This window comes from Lepidochelys olivacea (assembly GCF_965140295.1).
Source record: "Lepidochelys olivacea isolate rLepOli2 genome assembly, chromosome: 9".
Lineage (NCBI taxonomy): Eukaryota > Metazoa > Chordata > Testudines > Cheloniidae > Lepidochelys > Lepidochelys olivacea.
In genome coordinates, this window is record NC_140419.1 from 50,990,347 (window position 1) to 51,012,632 (window position 22,286).

At 46.0% G+C, this 22,286-nt stretch overlaps 1 protein-coding gene across 1 annotated transcript; it reads right to left on the reverse strand.

Moving 5' to 3' along the window:
• Positions 1-2,420: 2,420 nt before the first annotated feature.
• DNAJB11 (DnaJ heat shock protein family (Hsp40) member B11) lies at positions 2,421-22,246 on the reverse strand. Its single transcript, XM_084640236.1, has 10 exons — positions 21,951-22,246; positions 20,824-20,980; positions 15,304-15,401; positions 13,820-13,952; positions 11,949-12,091; positions 11,294-11,376; positions 9,349-9,406; positions 7,665-7,776; positions 7,108-7,267; positions 2,421-2,796 (listed from the first exon to the last, which is right to left on the reverse strand). Exons 1-10 carry the CDS (start codon positions 22,016-22,018, stop codon positions 2,732-2,734), a joined length of 1,077 nt encoding a protein of 358 aa, XP_084496362.1. The 5' UTR covers positions 22,019-22,246; the 3' UTR covers positions 2,421-2,731.
• Between the last annotated feature and the right edge of the window lie 40 nt (positions 22,247-22,286).

Consider the following 22,286-nt stretch of genomic DNA (forward strand, 5'->3'; position numbering starts at 1 on the left):
CCCCACACAGAACCCCCCCACTCACTAGTTTCCCAATACACACAGATTTCCCCTCCCTCCCTCCCAGTGCCCTTCCCCACAGCCCCACCACAACTAAACAATGCCCCACACAGACCCCCACTGCCCAGTGCCCTGACACACACATCTCCCCCACTTTCCAGCACCCCCCAACAGGCACCCCAAAACACACAAACCTCCCCCACTGCCTAACTCCCTCCACACACCTTCCAGACACTCATCATCAGACCCTGCCCCCTTCCTTGGCCGCACTCACCAGCCCTCCTGGGAGGTCTCTGGCTCCTAGGGTCAGAGCAGCTAGGGGAGACTCCAGACTCTCCACGTGCTGCGCCCGCCTCAACCATGAGCTCTCTGGCTCCCATTGGCTGGGAAAAGCACCGATGGGAGCTGCCGGAGCCACAGAGTGGGGCTTGCAGGCGCTGGCATCATGGAGAGCCCCCCCACCCTAAGAGCCAGAGGGACCTGCCAGGGGGCGAGGTGGGGAGTCCTGGCGGTGCTTACCTGGGGCAGCTCCTGTCCCAGGAAGCATCTGGCTGGCAGGTCCCTCTGGCTCCTAGGGTCGGGTCGGGTGGGGGGGTGCGGAGGGCTCTCTGCCTGCTCCCGGCGCCTGCAAGCCGTGGCCCTGCAGCATGCGGCAATCCTGCCGGCGGGCGGGTGCCAGGAGCTGCCCCAGGAAGTGGTGAGCAGTCCGGTCCGGAGGGTCCCGATATCGGAACAAAGGGTGTCCCGACTGATGAAGGTCGGGACGTGGGACAAGTCCCCTAAAATCGGGACATTCCCAATAAAATCGGGACGTCTGGTCACCCTAAGGTAGATTGAGAGCTCACCTTGCTCCTGCAACATTGTGCTGCACCAGTCTCTAGAGTCACTGCAGGGCAGCGCATCCAGGAGCGATAGGGAGGGAGGAGGAGAGGCAGATACTTTGTCCCTGTTTCCCCCCCATTACCGCTCAGGAAGCTGTCTGTTGTGGCCAAACAAAAAGCCTCTCGTGGCCGCATTTGAGAAATGCTGCACTAGAGAGAGCAAAAACAGAGGCGCCTCTATGATTGGAAGATAGTGAGGAAAAACCTAGTTGCAACAGATCCCAGAGCAGCAGATGGGAGAAACAGCATTTCCCCCTGCCATTGTCTAACACCACAGGGGACTGGGGAGTAGTAGGCCAGGGGAGAGAGGCACTGAGCTGTTCCCAAGCGCTTTATGTTTGTGCTACTCAGGATATATTTAAGAAAACTAAACTTGAATCCTCCCAGCTCTTCTGCCTCGAGTAAAAAGGCCCCAAAGTCTCTCTTACAGGGCTACAGTGCAGAGAGAGGGGTGGAGAGTGTTGGCTTTTCAGGGGAGAGGAAAGCAGCACTGCAGAAGGGAGCATGTACATTCTGCTCTGTGAGGGTCAGCACTAGCCCCCAGCAGAGCAGAGGAAAGGAGGTGGCACTTGCCCACAGGTGGGATTAGCTGGCTGCCATTTCTCACCCTTTACCCGCATGGAATGAAGTGCCACACAGCCAGTTTCTCCATCTGTATGTGCTTCAAGGCTTTTTCAGCTACGGCTTCCCAGCGTGCTGGGACACACAATGGCACACCGCCATGGGCAGCTAAACTAAGTGAGCAGAGCCTACTCTCCCTCACAAAGGACACCAGAAAGGGCCAGAGAAACCTCTCCCAACCCAGCAGCACAGCCCTCCTCTCCAGCTAAGAGGCTGCAGAGCTGTTGCATTTATTATCAATCAAACGTAGCACAGCTTGTAGGTCACACACCTATTTTCATTAGGGCAGAGCCTTCTTCAGACACCAAGTGCCTGCTGCTACAATAGAGCCAGTTCTACTTAGATGCATAGCCAGTCAATTGCCATTAAACTTTGAGCAGTTTTATTACAGTGGTCCCTGTTGCACCTGTTCTCTTGGAGGACTAAGTGCAGGGGATACCAAACTATTCCAACCAAGCCTTTGTGTGCAAGGAGATGGGGGAGTGGGAAGAATTCCTAACAGAGTTCTAGTCTGGGCACAGGAAGAGACGGGTTTTTTTTTTTTTTTTTTAGAGCTCTATAAAGCAAAGAAAGGGCAAGGTGATTGCTGATATTTTCAAAGACCAGACTAAGTTCTGGCTTGAAACTTTGTGTGAATTTTGCAGGCAAGAGACTATTTTTGGCATTAAGAGAGTCAGAAGAGGACTGAAGAGGCCATCTTCACCACTGCCTCCAGAACTCCATCCAATGCCTCTGTAGCCGCTCCCAAGGCCCTCACTCAGTTCACTTCTAATAGAAACTGACCTCTTTCAGTGGAGTTGTGTGTTCTGAAAGAATACAGACCATTAGGCTCTGTGGGGAGGGACTGAGAGGAAATGTTAGGGGAAGATCAACATGAGAGACAAAGAGAAACGAGGAAAATACATTGAGAGGGTCAAGAAAAGTAACATCAAAATATATTTAAAAACCAGAATTTCCAATTTGCACTGAGTTTAACACCCCCCTGCCCCCATTTTCTTTGCTTAGGGGCTTTGCTCACTGCTCCAATACCGGGAACTCTATAGGCAGCACCAGTTATGCCCTGAAAAAGGAAATATTTTCCTTAAGCCATCTGACAACCTTCACCATTTGCAAAAATCTGCTTGAACCATCGCTCCATTTCCCTCCTTTTTGTTCTACAATGGGCAGAAGACTGCAAATAAATATCACTGATTTCACTTTTCATTTGCAATCAAGTCCAATTTGTTGTGTTAGTACCCCTGCAGTCCATTGTACACCTTCTGCACAGATGCTTGTTTCAACAGCTGTTTGAGACCTGCCATAGAAAAGGAACAGTTACCACACAGCATGAAAAACCCCGACAATATTTACATATCTGACTTGACACAGAAGCCACTTGGGCACCCCAGCTGGCACATCTAAGCAATGGAATACAAACATCTGGCAGTACAACTATCTCACTGGACAGTTAAACAGAAGGGCAGTACAAGTCCATTCTCATAAGGAGAGGTGGCGCTAAGTGGATAATGCTGTTATATTAAAGCCTTCTTACACGTCCTCCCACAACACAGAATAGGCTGAAACACAAAAGGGCTGGGACCCAATGAGACAGTCACCTCTGCTACGAACTAAGCAAGGCAGCAGATGGGGGTGGGGTGGAGACAAAAGAGGCTGGAGGAGATGCTCAAGATTCTCACACACATACTAACACACCACCCCGAGATCCCAGCGGCATGGGAGAAAAGTCGAGCCCAGGATACATTCTCTGGCCTCCTGTGTTGCTAGAACAATCCACTTACCCAGTGAAATGCTAGACTGTTTTCTTTACATATTAATATGGATACCACACTTAGTAAAGTCATGTTTAAGACTATTTCAATGGATTATTTTGAAGTTGTATTCTGATGTCCTGTCTATATCCACCTCTTGTCTGAAAGTGAGGGCTGGGATCTGATTGGCTGGCATGGGGTGTCAGATGCACTGGTTAGCACTCGCAACACAATATCCCACCTATGTGGGTCACTGTATTAAGGGAAAGACAGACAGACCTGCATCTCCTCCACCTAGTGGCCTGTCTTGCAGCCGACATGGGTGGGAGCAGGGGAGATAGGAAAGAGTGTGTACAGCTCTGCTGGTCTGGCGCTCTCTCTCCTGGATCTCAGCTTCCTGACATGAAAGCAGCAGAAATCCTACTTCACTTAGACTTTTAACCCTGTGGAGTGCTGCACGTTGCTTGCTCCCCTCTGAACAGTCCAGCCTGCTCCTTCAGCTGCACAGACGTTAAAGCTCCAAAAGAGTAATAAAGCCAATTCAAAGAGAAGCAATATAAGTATAGAGCTCAGGTGTAAGCATAGGAACCCTCTAGGAAGTAATCTCTGGCCGGCAGGTGGCAGAGAATCTGGTCAAAGGGACACCAGAGAAGCAGAATAAGGAGATAGTTTCCCCATCTTTAGGAGATGCCCTCCGGCAGGATTCTCACTGCTGGAGCAAAAGAAGCTCATGAGACGCCTCAAAAGAAGGTGCACTTAACATTACAAACAGAAGGGCCAGTGGCCAAGAATGAGAAAAGGAAGGAATTTTTCCCCTTGCTAGATAAACAGAAAAGTACAGGACTAAGTATTTCTTGAATATTTAGGCGCACAGCTGCCATTCAGACAGACAGTCAAGTTATGTTGTCGATCCCCTAATGCCTCCAGTAGCCCAGGGGAGACGTGGGTTGATCTTCTGACATCCTCCAGAGTGGTGTTCATCGTCAGTCAGCTCAGAACACATGAAGGCTCAGCCAGTGCAGTTACGCTACAGCTACCTCCACATATCTTGCTCAACCCTGGAGCACTGACACCGGCCCAAGAGACACAACATTGGCAGCGCTGCTCCCTGCAACAAAGTATCCTCGAGAACTCTAGGGAAGTATCCTAGAGTTCCTATGAACAGAGAGATCCAGCCTGCACAGTCACCCACCCTCCCTGAAGGACAGGAGGAGTGCCACTGAGCGCTCTGTGGCAGCCTAGCATAGGACAGTGTCCAGGCAAGATTGCCAAGCACAACTGGTAACCAAAAAGCACCATCACTCCCTCTGCTTCCAGTGCACTAATACAGGAGAGGGAAATCCAGGGCTCTTGATGGAGACCTAATGGCCCCTCCTGCCTTCGTTTCTTTAGTGAAGGCTCCACCTCCTTAGATGGGCTGGAATGCAATGCCACTGCCTTCAAGTGCTATACGTGAGATGGGGGCTGACACTTGGAGGAGCTCTTTGCTTTGGGGGAGATGTGCCATGAATTCTAGATGGGAAACTACCCAATAAGACTTCGTGGCAGGCAGCAGAGTGTGCACTAGTACCAAGTCTCAGTATACAGACTTCATTGACTCAGGATTTATTCTGCAGGGCATTTTGCACTAGCCTTGTGCCAAACCGACAGAATCTCTCTCTCCGGCATGGGTTGAATGGAATTCCCATCCCCATGCTTTTTAAGTGCGGAGTGACATTTGCAAGCATTCTTCATGTCCCTGCGCATTGTGACCCAATCCTAGTCAGGGACATCGCTCTGCTATGCTGGCAGAGCAGCCTTTCTTCCTCCTCTGACATATATGCCAAAGAGAAAGAGGGGCTCTGAAAGCCCAGCACAGATCAGAGCAAGCAACAATGCACTGGAGACAAGGCTCCTGGGGAAAACAGAAAAACACCTGGGAAGAGAGCCAAAGCTGCAGCACCCATCCAAAAAAGTGATGGAGAGCATGAGGCAGAGACCTCACACTTTTAAAATCAGCCACAGAATCAACAGGAGCAGGGAAAGGACTGAAAGGATGCTGGTGCTGCAGCTGTCAGGAGCTCCCTCACTGACTAGTCAAGAAGGAAGCGACTGGAATATTCTCAAGGCAGCATTTCTACACTCTGATGGTGGCACACGACACCACTAAGGGGCTGGCTTCCACTCTACAAACTCTGGGAGATGCAGTTCTGCCATTCTCACACTAGGAGACAGATGCCCAGGAGGGAGACTCCTGGCAGACAGTATCTTCAGAAAAATGCGTGTGGTGGCCCTGAGCAAGCCCAAAGGTAGTCCAGATGCTTCCCTCTAAGCTGCTTTGGAAGTGGAAGAAAAGAGTCTCTCCTGGAGCATCCATACTTAACTGTGCCAGGATCCAATTCCTTCCCCTATTAGTGGCAGAACATGGTTTCCATCATCCCCACTGGAGGGATATGTGGAAGAGGAACTCCTCTCTGCTACTGCCTGGAGTACAGAAGCAACGCCTGCTGCAGGTGCGGGGATGGGGTGCGGGGAGAAGAAGGTTCTTCTAGCAGTATGACAGGTTTCAGAGTAGCAGCCATGTTAGTCTAGGCTTATGCTCAAATACATTTGTTAGTCTCTAAGGTGCCACAAGTACTCCTTTTCTTTCTGATAGCAGTGTTTCAGAAGCTGTGAAGAAGTGGGGGCTAAAGATGATCCTTCTCTGTCCTGCCCCCAACTTTATGAGAGCTACCTGGCCTGCCAATCTTCACCCTCAATTTAGCTCAGACATTCATCCTCTAAAGAGGATTAAGTTGCAGCAAACTAAGTCCACTTTACTCCTGTGTGAGAGCATCAGAGGGGTGGGGGTTAACAGGTTATAATTTATGCATGTCGATTTCATAGCGAAAGCTGATTTTCCTCAGCATTCCTGCATAGACTTGGCCTATGTGCTTAGGGTAAAAAGAGGTGGGGAAAAAGCATTTATTTCCTGATGCAGCACAGCAGCTTCCACCTTAACGTCAGAGCAATACCCAACGCCAAAGAGAAGTGGAGGGAGATGCTGGGAAACTGTGCTGTTAAGTCTGAGATACCATTCTAAAAAGGGTGAAGCCAGTGCAGGGCTAGGTCCAGTTCTAACCCATCTCCAACAAGGGTGCAACCTGTCCCTTGGATGGGAGCTTTGAAGCGGCTCCAGATTTGTCAATGCTATACAGATATCAGACCAGTGGTCCATCTAATCTAATCTGGTAGGCATCCAAGTACAGCAACTGAAACCAGATGCTTCAGAGGAAAGAAGAAATTGCCCACAGTGCACCTAGCCAATTACATTGTGCCGGGGTGGCCAACCTGAGCCTGAGAAGGAGCCAGAATTTACTAATGTACATGGCCAAAGAGCCACAGTAATACTTCAGCAGCCCCCACATCATCAGCTCCCCCTGTCCCAGTGCCTCCCACACGCTGGCAGCCCCACCGATCAGCACCTCCCCCTCCCTTCCCGCACCTCCTGATCAGCTGTTTTGTGGCATGCAGGAGACTCTGGGGATAGGAGGAGGAGCGAGGGCATGGCAGGATCAGGGGAGGGGGGTGGGAAGGGGTAGAAGTGGGGGCAAAGCCAGGGGGTTGAACAGTGAACATCCCCTGGCCCATTGGAAAGTTGGCACGTGTAGCTCCAGCCCCGGAGTCGGTGCCTAGACAAGGAGCTGCACGTTAACTCTGAAGAGCCGCATGTGGCTCCGGGGTCGCAGGTTGGCCACCCCTGTATTATGCTGTATGCAGGGGTGGGGGGAGAGAATTCCTTCCTGATCCCTACAGGCGGTTATCTTAAATCGCATGACAAAGCTCTATCATTGTTCAGAAAATTCTGAGATGATGTGGTAGGTTTTTAAAGCACAAACCTTCCCGCTGTTCATCTGTCAGCTGCTCTTTGGGGAAATCCACATCAAAAGTAATTATCAGTGAGCCTTTGATGTTGTTGTTATCAAAGTTTGGAAGACCTTCTCCTTTTTTCCACAGTTTGGCCCCAGGTTTTGTGATTTTATCCCGGGCAACATGAACCTACAAAGCAAGGGAAAATTGAGAACAGTGTTAGTATCCGGTTATCCTAAATTTCCTTTATGGCAATATTAGACAGGCATGCTCAATACTGAATATGCCACAAAGCCAGTAATATTCAGTACCAGGACACGTAAGAGCACTGACACAGAGCTTAGGACAACATATGCCAGCACATGCCCTCTAGCCTGGAGGCTAACCAATGACTGTGCCCTCACTTGTAGCTTCTGGAGCAGACTCCAGATAGTCAAAATGGGTCTTTTTAAAATCTCTGGATGAGACAAGATTGTCTAGGGTCAACAGCTGCAACTAGAAGTGGACAAGTCCCTGTGGGGAACAGGGAATTCATTACTGAAATAATTTTGCTTGTAGAGAACATGAAAGAAAACTCTTGCCTCACCTTGTGCCCATCTAAATGGGCAATATCCATTTCAAAGCCTATCAGTGCCTCGACCAGCGAGATAGTGACGTTTGTATACAAATCATCCCCTCTTCTTTCAAAGACAGGGTGCCTGTGAACAGATCATAGGAACTTGAACCGTTGACCTCTCACCTCACCTCTTCTGCAAAAGTCAGGACTAGAGCTGAGCGAAATTGTTTTGGGAAATAGTAAAGTCACAGAAATATGCATTTTTCATGGCACTGAAACAAAAAAATGAGTTCAGGTTGAATTCAACGAACTGTTTTGGCTGAAAAAGAACGGAGAATAAAAATGTCAAAGATGTTGTTTCAATTTGACATTTGAAATGTTTCATTTCAACCTGAACAAAGCTTTTCAATTTTTCATTTTGGCGAGAAAAATTTAGAATTGGTTCAAAAGGAACTGATTTTGTTTTTTTTGTTTTTTTAAATATTTCCATTCAGGCACAGAACTGAAAAGTCAATTATTCAGGACCTCTAGGTTACTTGCTTCCCTCCATTTATGAAAAGGCTTGAAGAGTTCACATAAATCTCAGAAGAATGGAGAAGACATTCATAAGCCTGATTCAGCTTCCTTTTCCTGTGCTAGGGGATGTGCATTACTAAGAATCTTGCCCTGTGAACTGAAAGGAGGGGAGAGGTGTGATAGGCACACTCTAGCCCCCACATCCTCCAAGTGTCCCCCTGCAGTTTCCAGCCCCATATCCATTGGACACTCACAGATTTACCAGGCCTGCTGGTCCCAAAGGAACAGTTCTGTGTTGCACCTTAGAACACAGCTCTGTGTAACATAAAACAGAGAAAGCAAGTGTAACCAAGGCTGGCGGAAGTCACAGTAGGGCTGTAGACAGGCTGCTGGGGTCAGAGCTGCTGACCCAGGGCTGTCCAGCACATAGAAACTCAGGATGCAACCTGCATGCAGGTAGCTGCTTGTGAGCATCCCAAGCTGGAAGCTACAGCGGTAAAGCATTGTAAGGCAGCCATGGTTGCAGGGCAAATGGTGACAAAACTCCTCACTGGTCTGGACTGCACTGCACACCATCACATACAGACCTCACTTCTCACATTTTCCATACATACATCTCACAATGGTTATAATGACCAGTGTGACACAGACTTTCATTAGAGACCTTCCATTACATTCTCTAGTGAACTACTATGTAGATCACAGATGAGAGGATCCCTGTAACCCTTATGCACCCCTGTACCCTTTGACAGCTGGCACAAAGAGGGACCTGGGACACGAGAGCTTTGTCAGGCAGTCCCACATGACTCATCCAGCAGCTTCCTTTTTCCTGTTCTAGCGACGTGTTCCATTTCCTGTTCCATTCACAGGGCAAGAGGTGGAGAGGAGTGTCAAAATACCATGTGATTCATCCAGGAGCTACCATCTAATCTTAGATTTTGGGCCAAACAAAACAAAAATCCTGTGAACAGCTGGCAATAATCTCAAAGTATTCTAACACCCTTAACATATGACACTCTCTGCAGAGTCCTGCCTCCAGCCCTCCATTAAAACCATCAGAGGATTGGCTTTCTCGCCTCACTGATGCTGCTGCTGGGTAACAGGTGCCATTTGAACTGCAAAACTGATACAAAAGACACTGGTAAGTTTTCTGTCTCGTAGCCAGGAGAGAAGTGGGTTAGCTAGGCAGCTTACTTACTTGAGAACTTTTATTCGGAAGCGTAAGTCACCCGGCTCCCCATCTACATGGGGTTCACCTGTGGAAGTAAGTTAGAAATGGTGTGTTACACTAAGTCATCAACTGGGGCTTCACCAGCAATTAGCCAGCTTGTCTGACATCAGAGAGACTCGGCTCACTAGATGGCTTGGTCTTGTATTCTTCTTCTAACCTGAAAAAACCCACACCATTTTTATGAAAGACTCCCTACCTACATGCAGCATTCTTAGATGGAAGACCCCAGACTTTTGGAGTCATGTCTCAATGAACACTGGAGCATGAAATTAGTGCAGAAGAGTCACCTACAGACTGTGTGCGTGACAGATATGGCAGTGTCCTGCCACACCCTTGGGATACTTTATTGAATAAAGTTTAAGTATCTTTGAGACCCATTGTGTTAAATGAATGGTTTATGTATTATTGTGGTTGTCAGTTGCAATTATATGTAACCTCTCTGGATGGAGGGGATGGGGGAAGAGAGCAGACAGATGTGAGACTTTGAAGTTCAAAGGACTATATTAAAAATGTGCCAGATGAATGGATTTGGAGGGACAATTAATATTAAGGGGATTTCCAGGGGAATACCTAGGGAGAGGTTGATGCAAATTCTTCCCCTCTGGCTATGTGAAAACCCAGCCTTCTGAAGCTACGCCCTGAGGAGCAGATCATTGTCTTCCGATTACCTGTTCCCAGAGATGAGATCAAAGGCCTGAACTGTACAAAACCAGCTGAACTGCTCAGCCTGGGTTCTGGTTCTGAATCTGAGAGTTATGAACTTGTAACCACAGAGAAAACCTAGTTGTGGGTATTGAAGGACTAACACCTACCAGAGCCAGACTCCTGGTAAGCTTTTTAGCATCTGGGTAGGTTCTTTTATTTATTTTTTTTTTAATATGTTTTCTCTGTAATACTTTCACCTTAACAATAAATATGCTTGCTAAGAAAGAGCTATGTGGTAACTTATAACCGTGGGGAATAGACTAGTCATAACCTCTGGAGAGAAAGCAAAGCGCAGATGCTGGTCTTTTGGGCAGTCTGGCTTGCTGTTGACATCACAGTGTAGAACGGGAACTGCGCAGCCTTGAAGATCCCTCAGTCAGAACAGAGTGAGATGTGGGCCTCTGCCCTAGAGAGATGACTTTTTAGAAGCTGGAAACCTCTAAATGGGTGCTGTTGAGGGACCAAAGTGAAGGAGCACAGGAGCCACTGCCATGAACTGTGACAACGTGGATTATCCAAAACCTATACAGCTATAGTTGAGATACTGTGTAGCACTGCAGCTCACTTTGATGACTAAAGGCAACCAAGGGTTTATTGGGACATGAAGTCATGATATTAGTTAATTCTGTTAAATGGCTAGAAGAAAAATTTTTGCATAATGGAGACTTGCTGATAAAGCAGGTTCTAGGCAGAAACTGGGTCTGTTTCTGAAGCACGTACCTTTCAGCCCCCTTGGAACGTCAAGGGCAAGCTCAGGCATAGGGTGCAGTGATGTAGGATTTAGCATTCTGCTATGTTTTCCCTTTCGGCTTCCTGCTTTGACTCTGTCAGATCTGAACAAGTGATAATGGCGAAAGACTCCACATGCTTGGGCCAGGGGACTTGCATACACACTTCAAATAGAGCTGAGCATTATGGCAGACATATGTCACAGGTCCTCTTTCTGATAGGAATGCTTTCCCTTCCTGTTTCCAGATGTCTAATATAAAAGCAAGGGGGCTGAACTCTTTGAGCAGAGCGTTACTAAAATTGACTGCAGGGTGCAGTCTCTAGATTGAGAGAATGCATAGGACAAACCAACGGCTTAAAAAGGGGCAAGTTCAAAACAATACCCCACAGCAAGCACTGAGATTCCTGAATGCTGCCCTCATCATAATCATCCTAGTGTTACCAGAGCTGATCTTTATGGTGGCAGCTAGTGCCATACCTTCCCCGATGAAGGGGTACTCCATGTCATCCCTCACGCCTGGCTCTATCTCTACCTCTAGTGTTCGCTCTTCATTCACAAGCCTGGGGAGATAAAGAGAAACAAAATAGAAGAGTGGATGCTGTGCTCAGCAAGAAGACAGGTTTTACTCATTTTATTGGACTAGCACAGGCTACTCCCACAGTAGCCTGCTGCTTCCATCATTTACTACCCACTACGCAGAGTGGAGGGCAAAAGGTGTCTCTTACACGGTCTCCACTGGTCAACCATCATAGACAGCAAAGAGCTAAGCTACTGAAACCATCCCATGATCCCATGTACACTACTACTTCAGCAGTCCCCACCTCCACATATCCCAATAGTACTCCTGTCCAACTTTAGCCTCTTTCACAGCAGTGCAGAATGGCCTCTTTAGATGGGTGTAAAGTCAAGGAGAGTGGAGCTAAAAAATGCAAATTAGAAAAATCATCTACCTAATCTGGTTTCTCATTCCTGCCACAACTGCAAAGTATACGATAAAACCAGCTGCTGTTTCCCAATAAGCCACCCCGCCACATGGATCATACTGGTCACACATGCATGTCCTTCCCCCATCTAGTGGCCAGTTGTGATTAGCTATCCATATCACAGTATAGGGCAGAAACACAACACTCACTTGACATTGGGACACTCATCACAGACAACTTCTTGAGTCATCTGGAAACGCCCAGGGCCTAGCTGGGTGGTCCTCATCTCCTGCCGGCAGTTGCATTTCCGTTTGCCAGGAGCCTGCCTGGCCACTGGCTTGTTCCTAACAACCTGCAAGAAACACATACAGCAGTTTCATATCAAGCAGTCACACTGTATAATGATCTCGAGGCTTTGCAAATAGCTGAGTTCCTTCAAGCAACATTCTAGACAACAAGCCCCATGATATCTGTGCTGTACCCAAAACAATTGCCTTTGATCTTGGAAATGCCTTCCTGAATACAGTCTTCAGTTCACTACCTGAAAACCCACTGTGTCCCTGTTATAGTCATGTTCCTTTTAAGCCTGCTTCCCAATGCTTATCCACCTTTCTAAATAAAAATGGTAACATTAGACTGAAACATCTGATGCCTTCAATGAATTATTTTGGGAAGCTGGCTAAAATTCCATTCATTTTACAGTGACTAGGAAAGTTTTTTCTGTAAAGATATTTTTAGAATTTTTTTTTTTCTTCCACATTCACATCTCTGAACAAGCTTGATTTAAATCCGGCTGAGGCACTTGTCACTGAAGACAACACCTGAAGACTGCAAGCTGTGCAAGTGCAGTACTTGATGATTCTTCTTTTTAACAGTATGCCACAGTGCTAAGCTCCTGGCTTTATTTCAAAACATACCTTTATAACTGTTTTTTACTGGGTTTGAGGTCTAACAGGATTTCTATGTCCAGATGCAAGTACTTCTGATGTGCATGTGTGTCCATTTCCATATTATTTGGATGGGAAAACAAATAATTTTTTACACCGAAGAACCCAAGGAAATGAAACGTGAAAACTGTGTTAATCAATGCTGAGATTCAGGAAATTAAGTTATAGTTCCTAAATCTACCACAATTTGGTCATACTTTATATATTAAGGTATACAGTTCATATACAATATTGTATATTGCTGTTTACACACACTGGGCATATCTACACTGCAGCTGGGAGGTGTGATCACAGCATGTGTAATCTAGGTAGATCAAAGGTAGCTCCAGTAACATTAGCAGTGAAGATAACCATATCCACCCAGGGCATACTTCAATGGCTAGCTTGTTGCAACATGTGATGCAATCACACCTGACTGCAGTGTAGACACACAAACCCCTTAAGTTAATGGTTAATTACCTTGGGAACCGTAATTTTGAGTTGCCTGATTTACATACTTGAACCCTTAACTCTAATGCTCGATTAATATAGCTTTTTTGCATTTAATTCTGTACTGGGGATTGCCAGCATCAGAGACATAACTAGTTAAATGAAAGAAAAGGAGTACCTGTGGCACCTTAGAGACGAACAAATTTAAATGAAATCATCGTATATTTGCTAAACACAGAATGTTAGATGTCTGTTGTGACAGAGATGCTTGGCCATGTAAAAATTAAGTTAGATTAATAGTGTGGCAACTACTTTGTTGAAAGAGGCAGGATTTGATATGAGAGGACCTGACTTCAAGAGACTAAATAAGCTTACATCTCGTTTAATGTTTCATCTCTTTGCTGCAGCTTTCCATTGGGTTTCAAAGTGACCTACCTGGGAACTTCCCTTTCCCCACAGTGCTTTTGGTTCCAAGAACAGTACCAAGTTACTTGGCAGCAACAGGAGGATGCACAAGAAATCCCAGCATTGCCTCTCACCCATGTCTGTGTTGTACCTCACCTCTCCTCAGACACACTGTTAGGAAGTAACCCATTTCCATTTCTTTCTAAGAATGCACTATTCCCACCAACAGTTAAGCCAGCAGTCACCAGCAAGCTCAAGGGTTGAACGGGGAGGCCCCAGAAATAGACTGTTACACTTACTTCCACAAAGTTTCCTGAATACACTTCCTCCAGTGTAACTTCCAGGTCCACAATGATGTCACTTCCTCGTGGAATATTCCTGTCTTGCTGACGAGGACTTCCTCCAAACATGAAACCAAAGTCCCCAAAGAAGCTACAGAGTAATGGACATTCATTAATTCAGGAAGAAGTTTAAGTTCACTCCAGCTATGTGGCTTTACAAACAGGATCTCTGTTAGAACACAGAGATCAAATGCAGCAATAGGCTCCCTTGAAGACTTTTCTCACCACCACATAAGATGCACTGTTAAGCAAATTGACCATTGGCTGATATTCCTTCAAACACAAGTTGCGTGCTTTCAAAAACGAACAGAAATCAGTTATTTCAGAAGAGATTGCCTCCAAGTCATCACAGCTGGGAATAAATTTTTGGCACCACATCTAAGGTACTTATATGGCTCCAATAACCCTAGTATCGGAGTGCTTCACAGTCTAACATATTTATCTCCTGTAAAGCAGGAAGTGCTATAAACCTCATATACAGATGGGGACTGAAGCACTGAGACGCTAAGTGACTTGCATCCTCACAAAGGAAGCCTGAGGTGAAGTAGGAAATTGAACCCAGGTCTCCGAAATCCTAGGCTAGAGCCCTAACCACTGGGACATCCTTCTATGCAGTACCAAAGTTCAGACAAGGGCAATATTTGAGGGTGGACATTGAGGGGTCTTCAAAAGTGCATTAACTGCCTTTAGGGGAATCCAGCCCTAGCTGGCAGAGTGTTTAGTGGAGGAAGAGACAGAAACCAAGCATGGCCTTTCTTTTTATTCAGTCAAACTAGTCAATAAGGGCTGCTCTCATCCTTCAAGCAGACCACACCAGCAGATACTGGCACCCTAAAGGACAACTATAGCAAAGATCTCTCTATTAGAAATGAATAATCCACAGGTTTACCCTGAAGCCAGAGGTGCTGTTGGAAGTGTGAGTGAATGAAGAGGTCAGATTTTGCTGTATTTAAACCAGGAAAAACCAGGAAAAGATGCTGTACAGTTTTCCTTAAAAACAACCAACCCCCCACCCATTATCTGTGCCAGTGTAATTAACTGCCAGAGGATACAAGAAAGATTCTGCATATTTAATACAATTACAAATCTATTATACCTCACTCACACTCGCAAATCTGCCAAGTGAGTAATGCTGATTTGTGGCGGGAGAGAGAACAAACATGGTCTTCATGCTCATTACTCAGTGGAAGAAGGGGTGGCATGTGTGTGAAAGCAGCAGCTAGGATATGAGTGTTGAATACACCTCTCAGATTACCCTCTGTCATTAGCTGTCAGTGCTGATTCATTTATCTTTTGACCAGGGAAAAATGAGAAGATCCAGGCTACTAATAACAAAGCATCTGGTCAGTGCTGGAGTCTGTGAAGTAGTATTGGTGTCCTTATATTATGGACAAAATTAGTCTTCCCTGCCTGCAGAGCAGTTTGCCAGGATGAAAGCTTACTGTGAGAAGATGTCTCCATGGGAACCCTGGTGACCATCCTTCAGTCCCTCCTCGCCATATGTGTCGTACTGCTTTCTCTTCTCCTCGTCTGAGAGCACCTGGAAGGGCAGAGGATGTGGGACACTAAACATTAGTGCGTAAGCGAACTAGGTTATTTAGACAAGGCTTTTGAAATGAACCCTGCCGTTATTCCGAAATGAGGAACAAGACAGATTGTCATGACTCCATAATTACCTTTAAGTCAGAAGTTTTCAGTATAGCAAGAGCTATAAACCTTTATTTTGCATTCATCTAATTGAAACAGCAAAAACCAAGACACAATATAATTCAAAACTATTTCAATTTTTCATGGTGGTCCAATGGAAGACGAATTGGTAGAACAGTAAGAGTCCAAAAATACAGCCCTTTTGGCAGTCTTTCACAGAAGTGTGTGTCACCCTTCTTTGTAAACCACATTGCTGCTGCTCCTCCTGCTCCTTGCTCTAATATCAGTGATACAGAAGGAGCATTTGTCTCGAGATCATTTTATAAACTTTAGACAAAATCTCAAGTCTGAGCACTGATGTGAAGCCACTAAATATGACGATAAATCTGCCACGGCACAAACATTGGCACTCACTTCCGGGACAACATGGGGTGAGGGAGGGGAGGGAAGAGAGCAAGAGAGAACATGAAAGCAGTGACCTCAGCTGCATTAAGGTGGAATAACTTTCCAAATGCATGGAATGTGTGACAATCAGATGTACTGATCCATTGATCCAAAAGCATATGAGGAGGCTGTTAAAAGTTTTGCATCAGAGTAGGAGTTTGATGAATCTGGGATACATACAGCTTTTGGGTATCTGTTGGAGATGGAAGCAAAAGCCTTATGGAGTACTGGAGTGTGTTATTGACAGTGTTATAATCAATATTAAGGTGAAAAGGAAGGCACAAGTATTTCCTTTTAACTTCATATTTCCATGCTTTTCAGGTTTCAAGGGGGTAGCATACATCCTGATGCAACCTTAACTGCCACTAAATATAGCTTTTGTTTGCTAATTTATCTTGGTATTAGAAAAATTACCAGCAGCAATAGCTATAGCTAGGCTCTTAAACAGATATTAAATATTTACTACATCTGTTGGGGCACGTTCATAACTTTCCAAAATAACGAGGCGTCCGGTGGCACCTTAAAGACTAAGATTTATTTGGGCATAAGCTTTCGTGGGTAAAAAACCCCAATTCTTCAGATGCATGGAATGAAAATTATAGATCCAGGCATAAATATACTGGCACATGAAGAGAAGGGAGTTACTTTACAAGTGGAGAACCATTGTTGACAAGGCCAATTCAGTCAGGGTGGATGTGGTCCACTCCCAATAATTGATGAAGAGGTGTCAATACCAAAAGAGGGAAAATTGTTTTTGTAGTGAGCCAGCCACTCCCACTCCCTATTCAAGCCCAAATTAACGGTGTTAAGTTTGCAAATGAATTGTAGCTTTGCACTTTCTCTTTGAAGTCTGTTTTTGAAGTTTTTTTGTTGAAGGATGGCTACTTTTAAATCTGTTATTGAATGTCCAGGGAAATTGAAGCATTCTCCTATTGGCTTTTGTATTTTACCATTACTGATATCTGATTTGTGTCCATTTATTCTTTTACATAGAGACTGTCCAGTTTGGCCAATGTACATGGCAGAGGGGCATTGCTGGCACTTGATAGCATAAATCACATTAGTTGATAAGCAGGTGAATGAGCCCAATGGTGTGGCTGATGTGGTTGGGTCCTCTAACGGTGTCGCCAGAGTAGATATGGGGACAGAGTAGACAATGGGGTTTGTTACAGGGATTGGTTCCTGGGTTAGTGTTTCTGTGGTGCATAGTTGCTGGTTTCTGTGGTGCGTATTTGCTTCAGGTTGGGGGGGATGTCTGTAAGTGAGGACTGGCTTCCCTCCCAAGGTCTGTGAGAGTGATGGATTGTTTTTGTGGATACAGACAAACATGGTTACCCCTCTGATACTTTCCAAAATAGAAACCTTCCATACTGGAGTGTTCCATGCTTGGTCTGCCCAGAGCTGAAGTGCTTTGTAAAGTTGGAATACTACTGGTTAAACGGTTTTAATTTAGGGGGAGGAGGCAAGAACCAGACCTTTCCTCCAATTTTATTTTTTTTAAGACCTCGCTATAGTAAAAATGGCTGATACATGAAACGGCCATACTTTTCAATGAGGGCTACTGCTTTGTGTGATTTTGTTTTAATTAAATGGGAGATTTGCAGATGGTCCTTATTCTACATGTACAGTGAGGGAAGATGGGCCGTGCATACACGCACAGCTAACAAATATACACTGCTTGGTTGAAGGCACTTACAACAAGGTCCGATGTGAGTGAGTTTGTAAATTCTGTATGCCACTCAGACATTCCCACATCACCTTTTGTAAACACACATAAGAAACACTGCATTGATGCAATACGAAGATCGCACAGTCAGGAAGTGCAAGAACTAAAGAGCCCAACAGCAACATTAAATCTGCTGCATTGCACATATCATATTTTCTAATTTTAGTTCTGCAAAATATTTAAGAACACAATGGACATGTAAGAGTCAATATTGGTGATGTTATCTGAATTTTTATGTTTCCTTAATGGGATTTAGTTGTGCCACCATGGTGCCTTAAAGAGATTAAATTTCAAGTTGACCATGTCAACTTAAAAAAGAAATTAATGAGTTTAATGTTTCAAAGACTACACGTGCCCCTGAGTCTCCCTGCTGATTTTTGTGAATTTACAATCATACTTTTCCCATTTTTCTAAAGCTATTATTGTGTCTGAGATGCACAGAAAGATGGAAACCTGATTATACAGGGAAAACAGTAAAATTAACTGTACGAAATGGAGTCAAAAGTGTCAGGACCCACATCCTGCGAAGACTTACACATGCTAGTAGCCCCATTGATTTTAAATGGGACTAGTCATCAATGTAAAGCTAAGCATGTGTGTAATTCTTCAGAGATCTGGAACTTTAAGTTTGAAAGAAAATAGGTAAATATTTTTCACATTGAAGAAGTAATGAATTTCATGATTTTCTGTTTGCAAGAGACACAGAAAAAACCCACTTCCCAGGATAATTTAAGAATTTCCATTCAAAGTGACCAAATAGTTTGCTTTAAAAAGAGGTCAAACTCAGCAAGACCAGTAGAAAACTTCCCCGTATTGTTTAACTGAAAATTAGATCTTCTCCTTTCATGCACTCATGTCTATGTACCTGTGCAGCAGTGCTTCTACAGTGAGGAAAGCACCAGATGTGCAATGGCTACAGTTGCGGATCTTAGTCAGTTGCACAGCATTAGGGCCACCATTAAACCACTGCAGAAGCATAAGTGTGATCCGTATCTGTTCTCCAGCACAGTATCTACTCCAGAAGTTTTACAGACATACATACACCAAATAAATAGATTCTTACAACTAAATAATGTGCTGGCCCAGGACAGCTGCTCACTCCTCCTCTACCTGAAAATTACTGTCAGTTCCTCCTCAGGGACCTCTCTCTGCTCCCTTGAGGCTTGAATGGAAAGGGATAGAGAAACAGCCCCAACCACAAGAGCACAGGAGGAAGAGGAAGGGCAGCAGCTGGTTAGTCACCTAAGATAGGAGGATCCAGCCTGCAATAATTTGAGGTGTGTCCAATATTAAACATGGGGGGTGGTACGAATATGAGGATTGCATAAAGTGCATTTGGGATGGCAGGGCTCACCTCTCCTTCTGCCTGGCATTCCACAAAAAGCCCAGGCAGCTAGCACCTCACTAAATTCTTCAGTTGACTGGGTAGGGGCCCCCGACTTCAATTCCTTTTCCTGGGCCACAAACAGCCGAAAAGAGGAATACCTGTGTTGTTGCACCATAAGTGACAGACAATAGTTTTTAAGGATGTTCTCTCACTCCGTGAATTAAATACAGATTGCAAAATGGGTTTAATAGATGTGAAAGCCAGAAGGGAACATTACAATCATCTAGTCTGACCTCCTGCGTACCACAGGCCACAGAATTTCAGCCAGTAATTAAGCCTGAATCAAGCCCATATCTTGTGGCTGAAGTGAAACACATTTTTAGAAGGACATTCAGTCAAAGTAAAGGCTTTAAGTGAGAAAGCACCATATTTGTTGATAATTAACCATTGAAACATCTTGCCTTCACTATTAGTTTGATTCTGTGTCTAACCTGAGTTAATGTAATTTTAAATTTCAGCCAGGGGATTTTGTCAATACCTTTGTCTCCCAGATCAGGGAGAGAAGATGTTTCTAACTAGGTACTTATATACACCACAATCAAATAATCTCTTAATTGATTTAAGAAGAGAACATTAACTCACATAGTGAGAACACCCTTAAACCAGCTTAAGATTGAAAACATTAATTGTGCCATAAGCAACAGACGATAAAAGCCAGGTATCACAGAGTTTGATCATTTGTCACATATTCTGACAATTGCCATTACACACTGACAGGTTTGAAGACTTAGAAGCATGCTTCAGCTCCAAACTTAAGGACAACCAGGAATCAAATTTCAAACCTGTATCTTAGTAGCCTAGAGACAAATGCTAGGGATGGAATAGGGCAGAGGAACTACAAATAATTTTAAATGATCTATTTCAGGTACAACTATGAAATCCCAGAATAGCATATCCTGTCTGAAGATTCCAAAAGAATGGATCGAGATGTCCATTTTATTAATCATGCACTAGTTTCCCTTCCTCAGCGAGAGAACTAACTTTACACCAAAGTTTTGGTGCTCTGAAAGAATAAGCTATTGTTTTCTAGAGAAGAAAATTTAGCCACCTCTGTCCTCGTACATCCTGAGCATCCACAGCAATCAAGCTGTCTTTGGTCCCAGAAAGTCAACTACTGCAACATCTCCTGCAAAATGAAACAAGATGTCCAGATCCCTATATGGGAATTTGCAAACTCCATCAAAGGAAACATTCTTTCTCTCCTACAACATGCAAGAGAGGATAACTTAACTCTGAAAATTAGAATCCAAAAGTTGGCCTCTGACCACTGCTAGAAATGTCAGCGACAGCAATCAGGTTAACGCACACCAGGCTCTTTATGATTTTTCACTATCACCTCCACTGCAGTTTCTAGTCAATAAACCTGTCTTTTCACTTTTGTTGCAACAATTCGTTACCAATATTGCAATGTAATCATTGCTGACTCCTCCTGATTTGGGGGAGAGATAGCTCAGTGGTTTGAGTATTGACCTGCTAAACCCAGGGTTGTGAGTTCAATCCTTGAGGGGGCCATTTAGGGATGTGGGCCAAAAATTGGGGATTGGCCTGCTTTGAGCAGGGGGTTGGACTAGATGACCTCCTGAGATCCCTTCCAACCCTGATATTCTATGATTCTATGAATGCCAGCTTCAAGGATGTCACTGGGAAAGAGCACTTGTTCCACTCTCCCGCAAACGATGAGATTGGCAGAGATGCCAACAATACAGGAAAACCATGTTTGTGTTAGTACTGGGAGCAGATACTGATTAACTCACTGACCTCATAGGCAGCACCCAGATCCTGGAACTTTTCTTGTGCTCGTGGATCATCAGGGTTTCGGTCCGGATGAAGCTGCAAAGCCAGTTTCCGATAGGCCTTTTTAATGTCTTTTACTGATGCACTGCGGGATACTCCCAGAATCTTATAGAAATCCCTCCTGAGAAATACAGAGCAAAATACAGAGGAAAATAAGCATCTAGTTGTGGCCTCTGCCACATAGAACTATTCCATATGTGCAGCACATCTACCACTCATATAACACCACCACCACTGTAGCATCCAAACAACTCAACCAATAATGAATGCATCCTCCTGGCACACCTGGGAGTTTGAATCAGTGCTATTAGCACCCTTTTACAAAGGAGGAATTGAAGCAGAGACATTCAGTGACTGGCTAAAGACAGAGCGTGTGTGTGTGTGTGTGTGTGGTGGTGACACTGACTGTGTGCGTAGGTGTGCATGTGTAACAGGATAGTCAGAGGCTGTGTGTGGGGGATGGATGGTGTGCTGGGATTTTCAGGGGCTGTGTGTGGGGGATGGGCAGGAGCCAAGTTTGGAAGATGGGAGGACCAAGATAGTTGGAAGCTGTGTATGAAGAATGGTCAGCGGCCAGGTGAGAGGTCGGGATTGTCATGGACCGGGGGGGGGGGGAGAGAGGGCTGGGCAGGGGCCAGGTGTGGGAGTGGGGGGCTGGGATTGTCAGGGAATGTGTGTAGGGGATGGATGGGGAACCAGGTGTGGGAGCAGGGGGCCAGAATAGTTGGGGGCTGGGGAGGGGCCAGGATAGTCGGGGCAGTGTTAGGGAGCAGGGAGATAGGCAGAGGCCAGGTGTAAGGAATGGGGGCCCGAGATAGTCGGGGGCTGTGGGGGGGGAGGAGGGGATGGGTGATGGGTGGAGGTTGGTCGCTGCTTGGGGTGGGCGGGGCGAGAGTGGGAGGAGAAGGAGGGGAATGGTGTGGGCGGAGACCGGGGAGGCCCGCGAAGGGTGGGGGCTAGTCGGTGCCTGAAAGGCCGGAGGCGGGGGCTCGGAGTCGGCCTAAGGGATCGCACCCCCTTACGAGGAGCGGACCTAGGCCCCCACAGGCCCCGCTCCCCCGGAATCCCCGCCCGCCCGCGGCCGCACTCACCCGGCGCTGGCCTCCCCGAGGAGGTAGAGCAGCAGCAGGCAGAGAAGGCCGAGGCAGCTGGGGGCCATGACGACGGCGAGGCCTCGCTCCCCGCCGAGGCTGCACGCGGCTGGGACACGGCTCACTTCGTCTGGGGGTAGCGCGGGGGACTTCGGCCGGGTCCCGCAGCGGCGACGACTCAGTCACCGGTAACCATAGATATGAACCAGAACCCGGCGACGAGAGCGGTCCAATCAGACTGCGGCACAGACCGCGACCCTAGTCACACCTTGCCAATCACAGTCGCACACTTCAACAATCGCCCGGCCGTACTGGCTAATAACATCAGTCCACGTC

Excerpts from the sequence above, each read along its gene's own strand:
- DNAJB11 (XM_084640236.1), bottom strand. The coding sequence starts at position 22,018 with ATGGCCCCCAGCTGCCTCGGCCTTCTCTGCCTGCTGCTGCTCTACCTC. Across the intron at positions 20,981-21,950 it reads CTCGGGGAGGCCAGCGCCGG|GAGGGATTTCTATAAGATTC; the intron begins GTGAGTGCGGCC and ends TGTATTTCTCAG. Across the intron at positions 12,092-13,819 it reads ATTCAGGAAACTTTGTGGAA|GTTGTTAGGAACAAGCCAGT; the intron begins GTAAGTGTAACA and ends TGTTTCTTGCAG.